This window comes from Lagopus leucura, unplaced genomic scaffold, assembly GCF_019238085.1.
Source record: "Lagopus leucura isolate 7727_CA_CO unplaced genomic scaffold, USGS_WTPT01 Super-Scaffold_100054, whole genome shotgun sequence".
Lineage (NCBI taxonomy): Eukaryota > Metazoa > Chordata > Aves > Galliformes > Phasianidae > Lagopus > Lagopus leucura.
This window is the reverse complement of record NW_024962300.1, coordinates 495,130-514,703: the sequence shown is the minus strand read 5'-3', so window position 1 is coordinate 514,703 and position 19,574 is coordinate 495,130. Positions and strand designations below refer to the sequence as shown.

The 19,574-nt window shown below is 50.1% G+C and overlaps 1 protein-coding gene across 1 annotated transcript in view; it reads right to left on the bottom strand.

Moving 5' to 3' along the window:
• HYDIN (HYDIN axonemal central pair apparatus protein) overlaps nt 1-19,574 on the bottom strand; it is a 116,780-nt gene that overhangs the window by 67,375 nt on the left and 29,831 nt on the right. Inside the window, exons 8-11 of the mRNA XM_042886119.1 lie at nt 19,108-19,232; nt 12,204-12,405; nt 8,900-9,083; nt 2,858-2,957 (exon numbers count right to left, since the gene is read on the bottom strand). Of these exons, the coding sequence (XP_042742053.1) occupies nt 2,858-2,957; nt 8,900-9,083; nt 12,204-12,405; nt 19,108-19,232 (611 nt within the window). The remainder of the gene's footprint in view (nt 1-2,857; nt 2,958-8,899; nt 9,084-12,203; nt 12,406-19,107; nt 19,233-19,574) is intronic.

The window sequence follows — 19,574 nt, the reverse complement described above, 5'->3', positions numbered from 1 at the left end:
ATCAAAATGGCTCTCAAAAGGCCCCCAAACCACCAAAATGGAGCCCAAAAAATGCCCTAAATGGACACAAAGAGACCCCAAAAGGACTAAAAAGCCTCCAAAAGGCCCCAAAACCACCAAAATGGAGCCCAAAACCATCCCAAATGGACACAAACAGACCCAAAAAAGCCCCCAAAGGCCCCAAATTTACCCCAAAAGTTCTTTGTGCGATCACAGAATCTTATCACAGCACAGTTGGCTTGGAGGTGACCTTGAAGCCCACCCAGCCCCAACCAGCACAGGGCCACCCATGCTCAGGAGCACCCCCAGCTCTGGGCAGCAGTGCCTCACCGCCCCATATAGTTATTCAAAACATGCTAGGTGATTTCCAATGGGAAAGATGAGCCCAGATACGACGATGCAGTGACTGCACCACAACTTGACAACTCCCCTGGAACAGCCTTTTGAGTGACAATTGACTTTTTGATCTCGCAGCCACGGGATGAGGATGCTGGATAAAAGTCAGAAAGCAAGAGCTATGGAACTTTGTTGAATTCAACATCTTTCAAATGGCTGCAGCCAAAGGCCAGCTGATGACAGAGATGACAGTTACGTTTTGCAGCTCAGACATTAATTGGAGGGCTGCGGATTTATAGCTCACAGACACTGTAAAACACGCAGCATTGGATGTTTGCTGCCAAGAAATTTATCCATCTGGCATCACGTGTGGCTTCACCTTCATTAAAACCTCTACATCTGAGCCCACCAAAGCTCTTAAGAAATGGCAAATTCATTCAAGTAACAAGCTTTTGTCTATGAAACTGTGAAGCTTCAATTCATGCACCTGAGAGATGTATCCCATGGCCACTGCAAGCAAACCAATCAATGGTGATCCTTCTCCTCCTGCAGAATGTCCTCAGCCTTTCCTGAAGACCCTGCTCTCTACCTCCACCTGGGCCACGCAGTCCTCCCACCACGAAAACCATGCCCTGGAGCACACAGGATGGGTGCAGGAGAAGCTGCACCTCGTTTTTGACCTCAGCCCCAAATCCACACCCAATATCGTGCAACGAGAGCCTGGATCTCAGTAGGACAGCTCCACCACAAGGCAACGGAGCGTCCACCAATTTGGACTTGGTTCCTCCAACTACCGTGGGCCTGGGTCTGTGAATGGCTTGGAGTTCTTGGCATAAATCAGTTGCAACACAATACGCTTCTGAGCATAGATTAATCCAAAACCAAAATCTGTGTGTCTGAGCACCACCTTGCCTTCTGCATACTTCCTTCCAGCAGCTCAAGAACCACGGTTTTATTTGCATGAACAACTAAAGGTTCATTCTGAGCTTAAATATTTGCCCAGAGCAAATTTCAAACCGCTCCGTTACTGCCAGATTTGCAGGCTGTGTGGTGCTGATGGGTTCTGCAAATCTCCTGACCCACCAGTGCTTGCTCCACGACCCACCGAGGCACGTGAGATTCAGCTGTGCCATGCATGGGGCTGCACTGGGGCAAGCTTCCAAATATTCCCAGCAAAGGACGCGTCAACCATCTGCACACCACGCTCCGAGGGGACTTGTGATGGCATGCAAATGCACACAGAACAGTCACAGCTTCTTAGAGGAAATGAGAAGCAAAATTAATTGACTCCCCTTTTGAGCATCGCTGTTGCTTCTTCAGATTCCCTCTGCACCAAGGGATCTTGACACTGACAGCTTGTCTCGACAGTGCTCTGTTTTACGAGGAATAGGTGTAGGCACATAATTTAAATGACCTTTAGGTCCTCTTTCTGGGAGTCAGAGGAAGAGCTGAGCTCTCCCATGGGCCCTCCAGGGGTCCCAAGGAGCCAGACCCTCGTTTCAAGAGCAAAACCCTCTGCCCAGCTCCATTCCCATAATACCCAGGCTGCTCCAGGACCACACACGAGCAGCTTCCCCACCTCTCAGCCACTCCTGGAAGGAACCTCTGAGGATGCTGCAGCAAAGCAATGAATGCCGGAGCACTGATCCCAGAGTCAGAAGCATCCCTTGGGAGCAACGCTGTAAGTAAATCCTTCCCTTCCACATCTCTAACTACCACAGCTGGCAGGCAGGAAGATGGTTTGTTAACACAAGCCCTGTGTAATTATTGGAGGTGGCATTTGCCAAGCAAACCCCATGCAATTACTGTATAAATAAAATCTGTTTCATGACATTTGTATCCGCCAGCTAAGAGAGCCAACAAGAGGAAAAGCAGCTGTGCTGGTGGCTGCATCCTCCAGAACTGGAGGACCACTACCTCCCATCTCTTTCTCTTTGATGGGGGAAAAACCCAGTGTTCCCTTTTCTGTCCCGGAAAACATCTTGACCAGCACCGTGTGGAGCCCTGGAGGATGGGCAACGTAACCTGAACCATGCAGCTTGCTGCAAGCACTCCCTGCCTATGCTGGCACAGCAAAGCTGCCACCTCTGCAAGGGCAAGGAGGGTGACCTGGGGTGGGCTGGTCACAGCTGCTCCCAGCACATAGAACCAGAAAAGCATAGAACAGATTAGGTTGAAAAGGAGCACAGTGCTCATCTCTTTTCAACCCCCTGCTGTGTGCAGGTCACCAACCAGCAGCCCAGGCTGCCCAGAGCCACGTCCAGCCTGGCCTTGAATGCCTGCAGGGATGGGGCACCCACAGCCTCCTTGGGCAACCTGTTCCAGTGCTTCACCACCTGTTCAGTGTGTTCACAGTGCCTGTCCCCAGAAGCTGTCCTGCTATGGAGTTCTTTATCCTTGTAGGGTCAGTGCTGGGGGGAAGTCCATGGCTTGATAGCTCATCCCTTCACCAGCACCCTCCCAGGTTGGCACGGAGTGCTGGTGCCCCACCGCACAAGGGAAGAGGGACAGGGAGCCCCACCTGAGATGTCGCAGTAGACGGTCTGCTGATAGAGCCTGGCTTCTCGGGGTTTAAAGATCACATTAACTTCAGCCGAAGAATTTGGCCAGACCTCTCCTTCCTGAAACAGAAGCAGACAGTGAGCTGTTTACCTCCAAACATCACGTCTCTTGGTTTCAAACGCTGTAACCCGTACCTGGGCATCAGCAAAGAGCAAGTGAACGTTCATCAACAAAATTTATGAGAGTTTGGTATCGGCTGTAAAACAATAACGTTCCCAACCCCGTACCTTTACGGGCTGACAGAGGCGTTTTGTTAGCTGCAGTGATACCCTGCAAGGAATAAAAAATGCAGCTTATAGAAGGAGACAGGGAGCAGAGCTATTTTCTATCAACAAAGCGGGGCTGTGATTCTGCTGGCTGCTGGGCATCCTCAGTGCTTTGTCCAGACGAGCCTTGAACTGATGGGAGCCTCCGGCGCTCCTGAGGCATAAATATTAAATAACTGTAACACTTCCCATCGGCTGGGTGCTCACAGCTCAAAGGACAGTTCCCACGGAAATTAAAGAGACACGGTGAGTTATTGGGCTGCAGCTGTGAGCAGCTCCTCTGCACACTGCCTGCCCAGGGACATCATGGCAGAGAGAACCACATCCAGCACCAAGAAGTCCTCCCCATCACCACGAGAGAAGACCGAAAGAAGAGGATGACTTAGAGTCTTCTCAAAGAGCTAGAACAAAAGATGAGTGCTACATCTTTATTAAGGTTGTCATTAAGGTTGTCATTAAGGTTGGAAAGTCCACTACAACCATCTAGTCCAACCATCAATCCATGCCTGTGACCACTCTGGACCTCAGTGGCACTTCCTCATGGCTCTGGGACACCCTCAGGGATGAGGACATCCCACCTCCCTGGGCAGCTGTGTCAATGCCTCACCATTCTTTCTGAGAAGAAACTGTTCCTAATATCCCACCTAAACCTCTCGTGGCACAGTGTTTCTCTCCGGCAAGGAATAGGATGAAGATAAAACCCTACGGTGCCATTAGGATATCACAACCATGGTTGGGTTGAAAAGGACCACAATGATCGTTGAGTTCCAACCTCCCTGCCATGTACAGGGTCGCTAGCCACCAGATCAAGCTGCCCAGAGCCACATCCAGCCTGGCCTCGAACGCCTCCAGGGATGGGGCATCCACGGCCTCCTTGGGCAGCCTGTTCCAGTGCCTCACCACCCTCTGTGTGTGCTGGTAGTTTGATCTTCGATAGGAAAACAAACAGCAGGGAGGAGTGAAAGCTTGAGCTAGCTTTCCTAGTATCTAACTTGAATGGATCTTCTACTTGGATGAGCCACTCTACAGTGGGTTCATCCCACTTACTACTGAGCATCCTGCCCTGCACTCCAGTTACAGGGCATAGGATGTGCCATCCTTCCTGCTCAATGCCAGCCCTGTACCACTGAAGGCCTCAAGCTTTCCCACCACTTTGGGAATGCCCTTTCTCAGCTTGAGTCTTTGTGGGGATGATGGTGCACAGAGGGTGGTGAAGCCCTGGAACAGGTTGCCCAAGGAGGTCAAGCCAGGCCATTCAATTATTCTTGTGAAGATGACAGCCAAGCCACTCTCTATTGCAGTGCTTTCCCCAGCTTTAAACATATTTGGAAAAGCAGGGTGAGGTTTTATACCATGCCATCATTACTGGCTGTATTGCTTATAGCTGAACAGAACAAGCTCTCACTGAGCCCAGCCCTGCCTGGGAAGATCAGAGTGCATCTCTCCATCCACCCAGACCAGCCAAGGTTCTCCCAGTGTAAGGCAGCAGATGGATTCTTGATGGTACTAACCAGTCTGCTCTGTGCACCACAGCCAGACTTATCGGCCCTGTGGACACTCGGGGGCATTTGGGTTATTACTCAAAGGTTGACAGAGGCAATACATCTCCCGTTAATGGAGGCAAGCACAATACAATTCATAAGCAAAAAAAAATGAACCTAAGCAGGAAAGGAAGAAAATTAAAAAGCCATTGGCCTGATGAATATGTATCTGCTAACAACGGTGCAGTTTTCTAGCTGAGCAAGTTTAGCTGACTTTGGGATTTGAGAAACTCTACTGTGAGTACATCTGTGATAGAAATAGAGCTGGCACTGGGCTGGAGCACAGCCCCAGCAATATCACACAGAGGCAGCAGCAGGGAGGGCATGACAGTGCACGGGGACCTGAGTGCAGGGCCAGCAAGTAGGGCCAGGAGTCGGGGACAGCTCAGAAACAGGGCTGGGAGCCACTGCAGCTATAGAAGGGAAGAGCTGATGGAGAGCTTCGTAACAGATGTATTTCAGCAAATCCCAGCTGCCTGCTTTGCAGCACGCAGAAGTGGAGGCACAGCAAGGATCTTGCCCCCAGCACAGCTCATCCCAACTCCTGTGGTGCAACCAACGCTCCTCTTGGGGTGGTGATGACCTTCAGCTTCCCAAAAAGTGGTCCCAGGGTCCGCAAGGAAAAAGGGCCGACGCTTCAAGGCTGTAACGCCCAGGTGCTTAGGAGAACACTGGGTGATAGCCTGAGGCCTCCTATAGGTTATCCTATATCTTAAGGACGTGGTTTAGTGCACATCAAGGGGATGGACTGATGGTTGGACCGGATCATCTGAGTAGTCTTTTCCAACCTTAATGATTCTCTATCCAAGCTGGAGATCTAAAGCTGAGCTGCAGTCCAACCACCAACCCATCCCCATCATGCCCACCAAACCACATCCTTAAGACACAGGATAACCTATACAAAGCTTTGGGCAATGTTTTCCACCAACCCTAAACCCTGACTTTTGTGTCAAAGGCAGGCAATGAGGACAGCCCCTTCGTCTGCTTTGGGGTCCCTGCTACACACCAGAGGAGTGCTGGCCCCAGAAAGCACAGGTGCGTGCCATCCCCCAGCCCTGGGCTGTGTTTGCAGAGGTGCTCCCTGAAGCTCAGTACCTGTTGGAGGAATCCCTATGGATCTTCTCAACTTTGGACCAACCTTCCTAGGGATCTGAAGCAATAATGCCCACACTTACTTGGTTCTTAGGGCTCATTCTCTCTTGCCCTGAACAGGAGAAAGAATACACCACATGGGGTGGGTAGGAGCCATGCTAGAGAGGGAAACCGCCTTATTCCTGCATTGCCACTGGGAGCCATTGTAGCTACAGCAGTGGGAACTTCCTAAAAGGCATCAGTGTCAGACTGTAGGGTCTGATTCCAACTCCTATGGATAAGATACCACTTCTATGCACCAGCACAGCTCTGCAATAGTTCTAATGCAGCATTGCCAGTGGAGCCTTACATTCATCCAGCACTAGAAAGCCAGAACCAGCTGTTAAAAGGCTCAATCTCCTGAGCTGAAGTCACTCTTCTGCAGGATTCCATGCATTTGACTGGAAACTTCTGGCAGCCCGCCCCTGTGAGATGGGCAGATTGACTCAAAGGTTGGAGGGCAAGACGAAATTATCAGTTACATTTTATTCTACTGTTCCATGACTAAAACAAATCCCTTTAAGACAGGCATAACTATTCTGGGAAATTCTGGTCATTTCTCCATTCATTACTGCTGTATGTCAGACTATAAAGCTAGAAAATATTATGAGTTATTTCTCCTGGGAAATTAAAGTAGGTTGTGGAAGAGGTTCCTCACCACGTTCCTGCTACCCCAAGGGAGAAGAATAGCTGCTGGTTAAAAGGAATATGCTTCATTATCTGCCCTTTGAGGTTGGTGTGTGAGATTCAAGCCCCCAGCAGTGAGCAGCAAGTGGGACAGGGAGAACTGCCATGGATGCCATCCAGGATAGAAACCCAACACAAGGTGCTGAGAATGTGATACTGCAATGCTGCTGGCATTACATCAGCCCTGGACAGACTGCAAGGGTTGGGTGGATGGTGCAGCACAAAAGATGCAGTGGACATTGAACTGAAGATCATGGAAACAGCAGCACTGAATCACAGATTTGTTAAGGTTAGAAAGACCCCCAAGATCCCCTAGTCCAACCATCCACCCATGCCTGTGAGAGCTCTAGACCTCTATGCCCCTCAGTGCCACGTCCAATATGGTTCTTGACCACTTCCAAGGGCAGTGACAACCCCCATTCCCTGGCCAGCTGTGTTAGTGCCCCACCACTCTCCCGGAGAAGAATTTTTCCCCATTATCCAACCTGCCCAAGGTCCCATTATCCAACCATCCAAGTTGCCCAGTGCAACGTGGGGTCATCACCTCTTGTCCAATTGCTAGTGAAACGATGCCCACGGTGCACCCTGCTAGTTCAGGGCACCGATGGCAATAGCAGTGCCATTGCTCACATCTGCCTCTGGCCATAAACAACCAAACCCACACGGCGCTGTGGGATGGACCAGGGCTTCCAGATGAGATGGTGGAGCACTCTTCTGCCAAGAGTGCTGTGCAGTGAGCTCTGCTGTGGATGCTTCCCAGCTGCAGGATCCCCCACACCCACAACTCTGCAACCCAGGGATCTCTCAGAGCTCACGTGCAACACCAAGGGATCACTCCTCATGACAGGACAGTGACGACTTGTCAAGGGCAGTGGGACAGTAACAAACCTGCATCCTTCCCACCCATTGGTTTCCATTTCCAAAGAGCCAGCTCCCACGTGATTACAGCTTGGCTGCGGTGGAGAGAATGCAGCAAAAAGAAAGGGCTGTGCCCTGTGGTAGCCACCTGGGCTTCCAGCACAGCTGCTTCTGCTGACAAGACCCTGTGCATTTGCAAAAATAAATTAAACTGACTTGGAGATGTGCTTAGAAAGTCAGAGTTGCATAACAGCTTGTTTCCCACAGGCTTGGACGGCTGCTCAAAATGTTTATGGTCACATGGTAGCTCCAAAATCACTGCCTTCTCTTCTTTTTTGTTGTTATTATTTTTCCATCAGCGAGTTAACCCTGCGTGGACTGAAGCGATCTACTGCAGCTTCCACAGCTGGCAGCAAATCTTCTGCACAAGGTCTGCAAAGCCATCCTGCCCAGAAAGGTCACGAGGCTGCTATGGCACCAACAGCTTCCTGACCTCTGCAAACAGTCTGAGGGTAATAAACATGAATTCATCCATCGATCAGTCCCTTGTCACAAGGGTCTGATCATTTCCACCAGGTGCTCTCAGGCACCAGGGCTGATGTTTGGGAGGAAGGGAAGCAGAGACTAACATTGGTCAGCTAAGGCACCAAGGTCCCATCTTTGGGTGGAATTTGCATGACAGAGCACAAAGGGCATCTATCAAAGCAGAAGGGCATGGAGCCATCACTGGAGGGAAGGTTATGGAAGTGAACAGTCATAGCTTTTCCAATTCTGCCATCTGATAAAGAGGAGAACGTATTTATTTGTTGTATTTAGAGCTAGGCAGGGGGACAGAAAGGCAGGAGCACAACTCTGAACTGATTGTTCCATAAGTAAAGGAAGTCAGAAGATGGGTGATGCTGGAAACACCTCCCTCCAGACCTGAGCCCTAGGATGTGCTCCAAACACTGCTCCATGCACCACGGGGGGCTCTGGTTGATTGAAACAAACTGGAGTTTTGCTTAAATACGCAGAAAATCAAAAATACTTCCGTACCTACGTGCAATAAAAAGCCTATTTCAACCTGCCAGTCTTAAGTCCAGCTCACAGGTGACTTCACATAGGAGACACGGACATGGTGCAAATCCAGACTACAGGAAGGGATTGGTTTTTCCGTGATTAAACCTGAGTTTGGCCTCCTTTTGTTTTGTTTTGTTGGGGGCAGGGTTAATACGTGAACTGACAGTGCTCTAACGTCCTTTGTTAACTCCTTTGTAGTATAAGTAAGATGTGCCCAAACTGATCTCTCTGCAAGCTCCAAGCACGTTTCAGAGAGGTGCACAGAGGAGAGGAACTCATAGTCAGCAAACAACAGCAGACCACATGTGGCCCATACGCTACCAGAGAGCCCTCAAATGCAGAGCTGAGTGGAAGTTACTCCCACCCCCACTCCCCAGCAGGGAAAGCCAAGCTGTGCCATGGGGGCAACGCAGGCTGCATTGCAGGAAGAACAGGAGGCAGGTCTCAGGTGTTGCTTACCACTGGCTCGATGGCAAAGATGTCATCGGAGAAGAGCATGGAGTCTCCCTGCACTTTTGCACGGTGGTTCTGGAAGACACGGGAGAGGACGGAGAGGCGTTCCCGCAGAGAGGGATCCACCATGCACTCATCAGCAAAGCGATCCATCTCATCCTCCTCCTGCCTCCGCAGCCTGTGACACAGCCTGGAGCCACGGGGAGAGACAAACCAAGCGGATAATTGGATAAGCAACACATTTGCAGAGGCTGCCGTGTAAAAGGAGGGCCGGCAACGTGCTCAGTGGGGAGCAGCAGCTGCAGCACAGCAAGGGGCTCACCCAGAGCCCAGGGTCCCACACGGATCATGTCATCACCACCCATTCACCAGCATGGCGGGGTGCTTTGCTCCTTGCTTGCAAGCTAAGAATGTGTTTTTGAAAGCTAACACCCCTCAAAAGAGCTCCTGGCCCAAAGCTGCCAACTGATGGAGCGTCCATCCATCACCTCAGATGGCCTCTGCCACCCACAGAGCTGCTCAAGGGGACGCAGCGAACAGAAATACCAAGGGACAACCACTGCAGTGCTTTCCTCTAGAAAGGGTTGGGGAGGGGGAAGAGGTTGGATCTCAGCTGCATTTCCCCAGCATCAGCCTTTTTCTTTCCCCACTGGAGCACGGCACAGTATCTGCTTCTGTTCCCTGTAGGTCTCACCATGATAGGTCTCCCACCACTTTAAAAGCAAGCTCATGGACTCGGACATCACATCACCCCAGCGAAATTGGTGGTTTTATACCCATAAAAACAGAGTGGAAGAGACTTCACTGAGCATTCCCAATAAGTAAGTCAGAACCAGTACCTCTGAATTCAGACCTTCGAGGCTAGCCTTAAACAATCTCATTTTCTCCCTTCTTCCGGGCTCTTTCAGCAGAACCTCAATTCTCTCTCCCCACGCCAGTAGCCACAGCCAAAATAATTCTGGTGCTCAAAGATCACAACAAAGAGATGACAAGAGAGAACTGTGGCTTGTTATGTTGCTGTCCCCCTTCACACAACAGTCCTCAGCCACAAAGACCCAGCAGGTCACAGCTCCAGAGGAGTGGGTGGAAGGCTCCATATGCAGCAAACTGAGGTGACGTAGAAAGAAAAGGATAGCAGTCATCACCCAGCTAAATTCAAATGCAATTAGAAAGAAAATACAGTCACAGCCGTTACTAGCTGCACACAGACAGAGCCTCAGGCAAATGCTGTCACCAGTGCCAAAAATACTTGCTTTGGCTAGCTCCCCATAGTGTAATAGGAAATCTTTCTCCATGGCTGACCTACAAAGCAGTGGATTAGGAAAGGTCACTCAAGTGAGCGAGCCTGAGCCGTCTCCATCCATGGGCATCCCAGGAAGTCCTCCAGGAGGGGGACAGAGCAGAACCCTGACATCCCTAATGATCCACACCATTTAGGGTCACATCCAAGCACAGGGTCCTGCTCTGCTTTTCCCCACAAAGAACTGTTCTGAGACCTCAAGGGCTTCTCTTACGTTGGGTCGTCTCTTCCTTGAGTGCAAAAAACACAGACTTATCTGGTGTGGGCTCCAAGCTGAACATCTTGGGGCACCCAAGCATGCATGCACAACCCAAGCGCACTCATGTTTATTATGGAGGTTCCTTTATCTGTCTATTTACCCAGCCACCGTGAAGGCACCTTCTGTAGGATCCCCACCCTGTGAGTGCCCACCAAGGTGCAAGGCAAAGCAGCAGATGTGGGCACACGGGGCACAAAGATGCAGCAGAGTTACTGGCTTCCCATAATTTCAAGCCCAAACGAATTATTTGAAAAGGAGGTCACACTAGCCCTAACTCCAACATCGCTGTGCTCTCAATTTGCAGGTTCAGTTCTGGAGCTTCCTGTGCAAAGCTCAACTGTTGTACATAGATGCTGCTGCCTCGAGGAACCAAGCATGCTCCTTGTGGACGAAGGTGACCAACTCCTGGACAGAAGTACAGAGCTCTGGGCATCATGGAAGGTTCAGATTCACCTCCCAAGATGGGCAGCCCCAGCAAGCAGGAAGAGAATGGCATTGTGTGCATCAAGAGGGTGACAGCAGGGCTCCAGCATTGGAGTTACGATGCTTCCAAGGGCCTGCAGCAAGGAAGACCAGAATGCTCTGGCCAAAGCCCAGTACGCAAACTGGCATGACAACAGATGTAACTGAGGGGAAAAAAATCAGGTGGAAGTTAACTGTGAGGAAACCTGGTTGCCTTGGATGACTGAGGGTTCAATGTGAGACGGGCAGGTGGGAAGAGATGCTGAAGGAATCGTTTGGGGAAGCACCAAGAGAAAGTCACGAGGTTTCTTTTAACACGTTGAGCTTGCACAGAAGTCACACGCTGTGTAATTAAAAATAGAGAACAGTGGAAAACTAGCTTTGGCCTTCAAGGCATTTCTGACCTAATTATGTTGAACTTTATTTGCTCAGAAGCCCTTAAAAAGTGCTCCAGTTTAAGGCAGTTTCCCAATCAGCTGTGGGTTCGGAGCAACTCCAGTGTACCTACATCCATCCAAGTCTGGAAAGTCACACAATTCCCTAAATCGCTCAGGCTTTTAAGTGTAATTGCAAATTCATCATCCCCCAGGCTGTGTTTCTTTGCTGCCTAAGACTGAAATCTCACAGCTTCACCAAAGACACTCCTCAAAGGACCTGTCCAACCCTTGGCCCTTCCAGCATCATCAGCACTACCTGTCCCACCTCTCACTGCCACACAAATGCACAGAGCAGGAACCCAGAGGCACTTCCAAGCCCCATCTTCCCTCCTCTCCAGAGCTTCCTCCAGCCTCTAAAGACAGGCAGAAGAATCTTATCGTGCTGGGAAGGGCAAAACTACTCGATGCCCCACAGCAGGAGCCTGCTGGGCCAACAAAGAGCTCTACAACACCTTCCTATCAAAGCTGGAGTGAAGGCACTGCAGTGGGTTTATAATAACATTGCTGCATATAGCATAGCTAAGTGCTGCTTCTCAGTTCAGTCCTCAGCCTTGTGGACCCTCTGTATCCCCAGGATTCTGAGATCTCATGGGTTTGTGCTCCCATAGAGCATGGAATTGCAATGTGAGGAAATGCAGTCATTGCAATCGATATCTCGAGCATCCCCAAATGGAATAAAGGCCAAAAATGGAACAGGAAGAACGGGGCTGCATTACCCTGAAGCTCACACATCTTGATGCTTTCGATGGTTTCCTCATCCTAGGACATTTAAAACCACCAATGCCACTTGAAGCCATGCACAAGCTATACCCCTGGCAGATCATCACCCTGAAATGAACCTCTCACACCAACCTCAGCTTCTGCTGATCCTCCTCTTCCTGAGTAACAAAAGCCTTCCACTGGAAGTGGGCTATGATCTCACTCCGGTTGTGGATGACTACAGATCTGTGGTTTGCCAGCGTGAGGTAAGTCTTTGCAATCATCAAGGAGTTCCTGTCCAGCCTGATGTTGACATCCACCGCCGCTCCATACAAGCTTGTGAGAACATCTTCGCCTGGAATAAAGCAAAAGAGAGCCTTCGTTCAGCTCATTTGCTGGTGGAAGCACAAGGAACAGAGCAAAGCACTGCTAACAACAATTAGCAACAGCTTTTATAGCTGGATTGACAGTTTTCAGTCCCTTCTTGTTGACAAGAAAGATGCACGGGGGCCAAAGGGATGTTCAGAGGAACAAGTAAAGCCTACAGCAGAACGGGACGCAGGTGAGAACAGAGGTGTAGAAGCTGTGCCCAGCCTTGCTGTGTTTTGTGAAGATGTCTTAAAGGCTGCCACGTAGCAACACAAGGGCAGAGCTGGACATGTGCTGGATGGACTCAATAAATCCTACAATAACACAACAGCAATTGCCCACCACACATCCAGCCATAATGCAGTAGAATGGTGTTGATTCTGGGAAAAGAGACCCCCTTCTTCTTGGGGAATGAAGCCAGATTCATCCTTCAAATCACAAATCTCTACGGTCATCCATCCATCCCACCCCATGCTGAGGAATTCAGCCTTCAAGTCTTTTAAGGGTGTTACAATGGTGGGCATTCAAGTTACACTGTGAGAGAAGCAGCAACTTTTCCAAGGAGCGGACAGTCCTTTTTGTATAAGGGATTATATTACAATGGATGATTTATCACATATAAAGAAGTTTAGAAGAGTCAGATCATTGCCCTTCCTCTTCAATGAGTACATGGCAGAGTCAACCAGAGGAGCCCTGACCCAAGAAATCATAGAATGGTACAATTTTTCATAAGACAAGAATCTGAGATAACGTTCCCAGAAGTTACACTGAGCAAACAGCAGCGCTTTCATCAAGGAATAATCCATTCATTTGTTCGGAACGCATCGCCATAGGATGGAGGCTCACAGCTCTACATACAGACAGCACCTGGGCACATTCTCAGGAGACAAAACCATCAGCAGCTATTAAACAAAGATGAGACCGAAGCCTCCAGCCCTGAGAACTGCCAGCCCCAGGGGGAAACACGGCATATGCACATGTCCATGCTCTGCACAGCATCCCCTGCTGCTGCTCTTGGGGCAAGCCACTCTGCTCTACTGTAACATCCCCCGGACTTACTGGTCCTACCATTATTTACAGAACACTGCCTTATTCCAGGCTGTCATTTCCCTCCTCCTTGCATGCTTTGGATACACTTTCGACAGAAAGAACAAGACAGCCCATCCTCTGCAACCTCAACAAAGCAATGCCTGAAATGGAAATCGAGAGCTGGGTTTATGCACCCTTGCAGCAGATGCTTTGGGTTGTGCACTTCTGAAACACACACACTAAAACAGCAGAAACACTGCTGTTTTACTCCAGCATTCATTGCACATGCAGGCACCTTCACATGTCGTGAGCTTTTGTAATCTCAAGACATGAATCTAGCAGTGGGCCATCCTTCCTAGACCCTTTTTCTGCAGGAAAGAGTTAAAAAAAAGAGGAGATTTAGAAAAGCCAAAGCACCTTTCAGAATTCTTCTCCTACTACACGAGCTGCTGCATACTGCACAAGAGGGAATAGTTTCCAGAGAAGCACAAATTGCTCTGAAATAGAACGACGAGTTTTGTTTAGCCTGGAAGTACATCTCAATGAATGGATGAGGGAATTCTTAAACAAGATTTCAAAACAAATTTAGGGTTTTATGAAGAATGCTTTCCTACCAATCACAGCTGGCACTTTCCCCTCTGTTGATCACTGCTCTATTAAGGAAGCTGGAAACAAGACAAATATCCTGCTGCATCCCCTCACCTCTTCTAGGGGAGCACACAGCCAGCCCTGGAATGGCTGGGTAGCACAGAAAGCAAGTTTATTTTCATTCACTCAGCTTGTCAGAAGGTTGTCTTGCTCTCACTTCTGCTGTAAACACAGTCAAGGAGACAGATTCTGCCAATATATCACCAGAAACACAAGAAAAATAAAGCCAAGCCCTTTGCTCAGAGGCTGTTATTGTAGCTCCGGATTGATCTGGGATAAATAATTCTCCTGCTTCTGTCACATGGACACAGCATATTGCTGTTCCTTCCAGCCAGCCCATGGCTACAAGAGGATTCTGCCCCAGATGCAAGACAGAAATGGGGGCAGGCAGAAAGCAACGACTGCTTGGCAATGGCCAACGTGGCATCTGTGACCTCTCCATTGAGCAACACGGGCTCCTCTTGCATTGAAGTTGGAAAAGACCTCTAAGCCCACCAACCCCAACCCCAGCCCACCCCCACCGTGCCCACGTCCCTCAGTGCCACATCCCCACAGCTCTGGACACCTCCAGGGATGATGACTCCTCCCCATCCCTGGGCAGCTGTGCCACTGCCTCACCGCTCTCTTGGAGTAGAAATTGCTCCTAATATCCAACCTGAGCCTCCTCTGGGGCAATTCGAGGCCGTTTCCTAATCCAGCTCCCCACACCAAGCCTAGGAAGCTGCTCCTGCCTTGGAACAACGCCACGGTTGCAATAGCAGGGATTTGTGAGGGGGTGTTTGAGTACCGATGCAGCACAAACATTGGTAGCCCTTCCCCTGCCAAGGAGGGACCACCTGTCCCCATTCACAAAGCCCTCACGAGGGGCAAAGGTTTGCAAGAGGCAGGACACCCTTATCCGAATCAGAATAAAAAAAGTCATTACTGAGAGCAGTTCTAGAAAAGGGGAACGACGACAGGAACCATTTGCTAGCTGTTCCAACATAAGTAAGCACTCTGGGGAGAAATTAGACCCCCTCACTCTCATTGATCTGAGCAATAAGAGCCCATAACCGTGCAGCTGTATGGGGTATTAGTTACCAGCCCTTGGTCTGGTGCAGCGCTGCCACTATCAACACAGAGCTACGTTAACTTCACACCTCATTTGCTTCCAAAAATCATCTCCCTCTGCTCACCTACCTCCCAGCCACCGCGAGGCAGGCAGGCAAGGCTATAAATCAGGCAGGAACCAGGCAAAGTGCTGGGAATTCTCAGCGGTGGAGGAAGGAAAACACGCCATGCACCGCCAGCTTTTTCACCCAGCAGCCCACTGTCCCCACGTTTTTCCCCTCTGTTTGTCACCCAAGATGATCACAACTCATGGTCTGCATGATCTTGCATGGCTAGATCAATGCTGGATGGATCCCAACCCCTTCTGAGGACAAAGGAACTTTTCAAGGGACCAAAAATAAGTTGCTGTAAGAGGCAGTGAGTTTGCTCAGAGAAGCAGCACGCTGCTCCATCCTGGCTGCAGTTAGGACAAATGAGAGCGTTCTGCCTTGAGTGATGTCAGGAATGTGAAGCACAGGGAGGGCTGAGCCTCAGCTAAACCCTGCTGCCTGTTCACATCAATCAGTGGGTAGAAGAAAAAAAAAAAGAGAAAGGCAAAGGTTTGCTCTACAGACTGAATCAATAGGATTTTCATTTCATTCTCAAACAAGTTCCTGGAAGCCACCAATTGCAATTCCAAGATGAATGACAAGACCTTGGTGGAAAGGAGGCTCTTAAGGGAAGAAAACAGCTGTACAGAGGCAGTTGACCCCTCCGAAGCCCACCTGAGCACAGATGGAGATGACAGGAAGGCAGTGCTGCTATCTGATGCTTTATCCTTGCTGGTAGCTGTGATTCAGGGGTGCTGGCAGACCCATTCACTCATTTAGCCTCAAGCAGCAATTAAAAGAAAGCAGGCTGAGATTCAACAAAGTTTCCTGCATGGTTACAGCCATCACCAGCACACCACAAAGCCTTCGCTGTGCATTTACCAGCACGGGTAAAACTGGTGCTGGACAAATTCAGCATCCCAAAGCGATGGAATTCACAGCCCCCAGCTGAGCAGAAGCAGAACAACCAGGGCTGCAGCTGACAGCTCCTCCTTGCTAACGCTGGTGGGACCCGGCCTCTAGAACACCACTGATGCACACTTTGTTTCCTCACAGTCACTGCTCTCTGTAGCCACCCGCCACCCCCACCCGACCCCAATGTCTCTATCTGTCCAATCCCATGGTGCTGTCACTCCGTGGGTGACTGAAGAGCTCCACGTCAGCTCCTTAATTCCTTATGGTTAAACACGCCTTTAAATCCCCCTCTGATCTCATAGCTCCCATTTGAGATGAAAAACCCATTTTCTTTGCTAGGACACGGGGCTCCAGAGCCCCATCTGTGTGCCACTTCATCCACTTGCAACAGGGAAAACCCACAGGCCACAACAACCCAACACAGCAGAAACTCACCCAATCTGGTTGACAACTGCAGAGCTGCAGGCGGATGCTGCTGGCACCTTCCACCTGCCCTTGTTGCAACTACTCAAGGAGCTGAGCTCTCCCCTCTTTGCTCTGAGCATGCAGAGCCCAAGGAGCACGGTGAGCCTGGGTCTGGCCCTCAGCAAACAAGCTGAGATTTGCTTTAGGATGGGGCTCTTGCTCAGGGACTGCAAGCCTGCACCTCATCCCAGGGAGCTGCTTGCTGGAGCTCTGCACCACGAGCAGGAAGGACAATAACAGGAGCAGGAAGAGCAGACGTTCCTGCTTGAGGACTGGCCCTGCTTGGATACCTCTCCTAAAATTCACCACCTCTGATCTCTCCCCTCAAACATCCTGCCCCCAGGCTTCTGCATCACAGTCTCACAGAGGAAGGAAAAACGATCTGCAAATTACTTTTATCACTGACAGCAATAAAAGCATCTCAGTACGGAGTGTCTGTCAGCTCTGCACAAGCTCAGTGGGGCTTTGCTAATTACTGAAGCTTCCTGTGCTGACAAAAGGATCCCTAGGGATGCGGTGGCCAATGGGAAAATTAAAAAAAAAAACAGTTGTACAGAGTCATTTCAGAGCTGCACAAGTCCTCTGAGGCTCACAGGTGCTACAAACAGCCAAGCAGAAACCCAGAATGGGGTCCCACAGCTCGGAGATCACCCCTTGTATCATACCGCAGTGCTTCTTGGAGTGCAACGGGAGGCAGGATTGTAGGGAGAAGAGAAGGGCTTCTCCTTCCACACTTCCCAGTGCTTCTCCAGGACCTCCTTTCTACAGCCAGCCCATCTCTGGTCACTGCAATAAAGCATCTGACAGATGTCATGAGACTGGCAAATCAGTTTTCCACCTCTGTCACAGCTCTGGGAACCCATCACGCATTCCATAGCCTGAGCATCCTCTCACTGATCTCGTGCTACACTGTTCATATGCATCCTGGGCACACTTGAGAACTGCTTGAGCACTAAAAGAATAACTAAGCTTTACAGATTCGGGCTTGGTTAAGTCTGGTTTCAAATCTACTGATTTTGTTTTCCCATATCCACATAGTGTGGGCTGGGAGTCACCCAGGAGGACCCAAGGCACCAGCCACACTCTGTGGTGCCACATGCAGGACCCCTCCCCAGCAGGAATGCTTACCAGGCTGGGATCACCAGCTCTTTCTCATACCACCACCTGATGCCATCGTGACAAACAGGGACGTGCAGCAGCCCAGAACACCTCAAGCCCCCTCCACTTCAGTGCAGGCTGGGACTTCACACATACAGACACACAGACATGGGGGACGTGGAGCTGTACGGACATGCAGAGCACCAAGGCCAGATTTTCACTACATAGACATTTCTTTCACGCTTCTCTGAAAGATTTCTAACAAAAGCATTACCCAAACTCTGCAAAAACTGCACAGCATGCACCCAATCCTACAAATCAACCAAGTGACCCATGGAGAACCACCGCCACTCACAAGCCAGCAAGTCCATACAGACACAGCCATGCCAGCACAGTGCCCACTGTCCTAAGCTGCTATTTTGCTCTTAGTGCTTGTTTCATAACCAAGTCTGGTGGCAGCTCTGCAGGAGCAGCACGGCTGCTTTCTGTATGCAGGTCATGGTGCTGGCCAAATCAGCCCAGCCCCATTGTGAGGCCGGAGCTCTGCACCACCCCTGCAATGAGCAGCTTTGGGGAATGACTGATTAAATGTTTCAGTTTCACTTCGACAATCCAACTCTGCAGCATTTTACTTGTTTGTATGCTGCCAAGCTAGGCAGATAATCTTTTTATTATTCTTTTGCTCACCTCCTCGATCTGTAGTTTACTTAAAAATAACTGTAGCGCCGTGCTGAAAGGCAGAGGGGAGATCATGGGCTCGTCCCCAGGTAGGTGGCACCTGGCCCTGGGATGTCACCCACCCCACAGCAAGCAGCTGCACACACTTCACCACTCTGGGACAGGTCAACCAACCAACCACTTCGGGGCCAACATGCTTCAGCCCTGTAAGAACAAACCTCAGGGTTTTCAGAGCAGACCGTAAAAGTCCTTCTGTCTTTCACTCCAGTCTGGGGAGGGAAGCGAGCTGCTAGAAAGAAAAGGAATGATGGAACCACTGTAGTGTGTGGGAAGCGTGTTGACACGGTCTGCCAGGAATGCAGCGGGACACAGAGAGATAGGGCACAGAAGGACAGACTCAGCCCACGCCGTTACTTCATAGGATGAAATCACAGAATCATTTGAGTTGGAAGGGACTCATAAAGGTCATCGAGTGGCTTTGAGCTGCGTCAGGGGAGATGGATGTTAGGAAATACTACTTCTCTGTAAAATGAGCCTGTGGAATGGGCTGCCCAGAGAGGTGGTGGAGTCACCGGCCCTGGAGGTGTTCAAGAAACATTTGGATGTTGTGTTGAGGGATGTGGTTCAGTGAGAACCATTGGTGATGGGTGGATGGTTGGACTGGATACTCTTGTAGGTCTTTTCCAACCTTGGCGATTCTGTTGCCCAGCACTCACCTGTGTCATAGTGAACCACCAGGGACCCACCGTGGTCCCCAGTCTTCAGTGGGTGGAACTCCACTGTTACTTGCATGGTGTCACCAATCCCAAGGGTCCCAACGGAAGGATCAACAGAGAAAGGGCTGCAATGCAAAGAGAGGCGTCAGAGAGATTACAGTAGCTTTGGAGATAACAATCCCTGCCAGGGTCTAAGGCTGTTTCGCTTCACCTCACCAAGCAGATAAAACACACCTGCAGAGTAAAGAACAGAATACGTAGGATCAGACAGACCCCCACTTCTGAAGAGATTCAGCCCTCAGAAGACTACATGATGCAAAGTGACCTCTTCTCCCCCATATTCTGCATCCAGCTCTTCCTCTCTGCAGTGTCTCAGGAGTCAGACTGCTAGCAACTCAATCAGAGAACTGTTTTTGAACAGCAGAGCCCAAAACTGCTATTTGCATGCAAAGCTGACCCCAATTTCC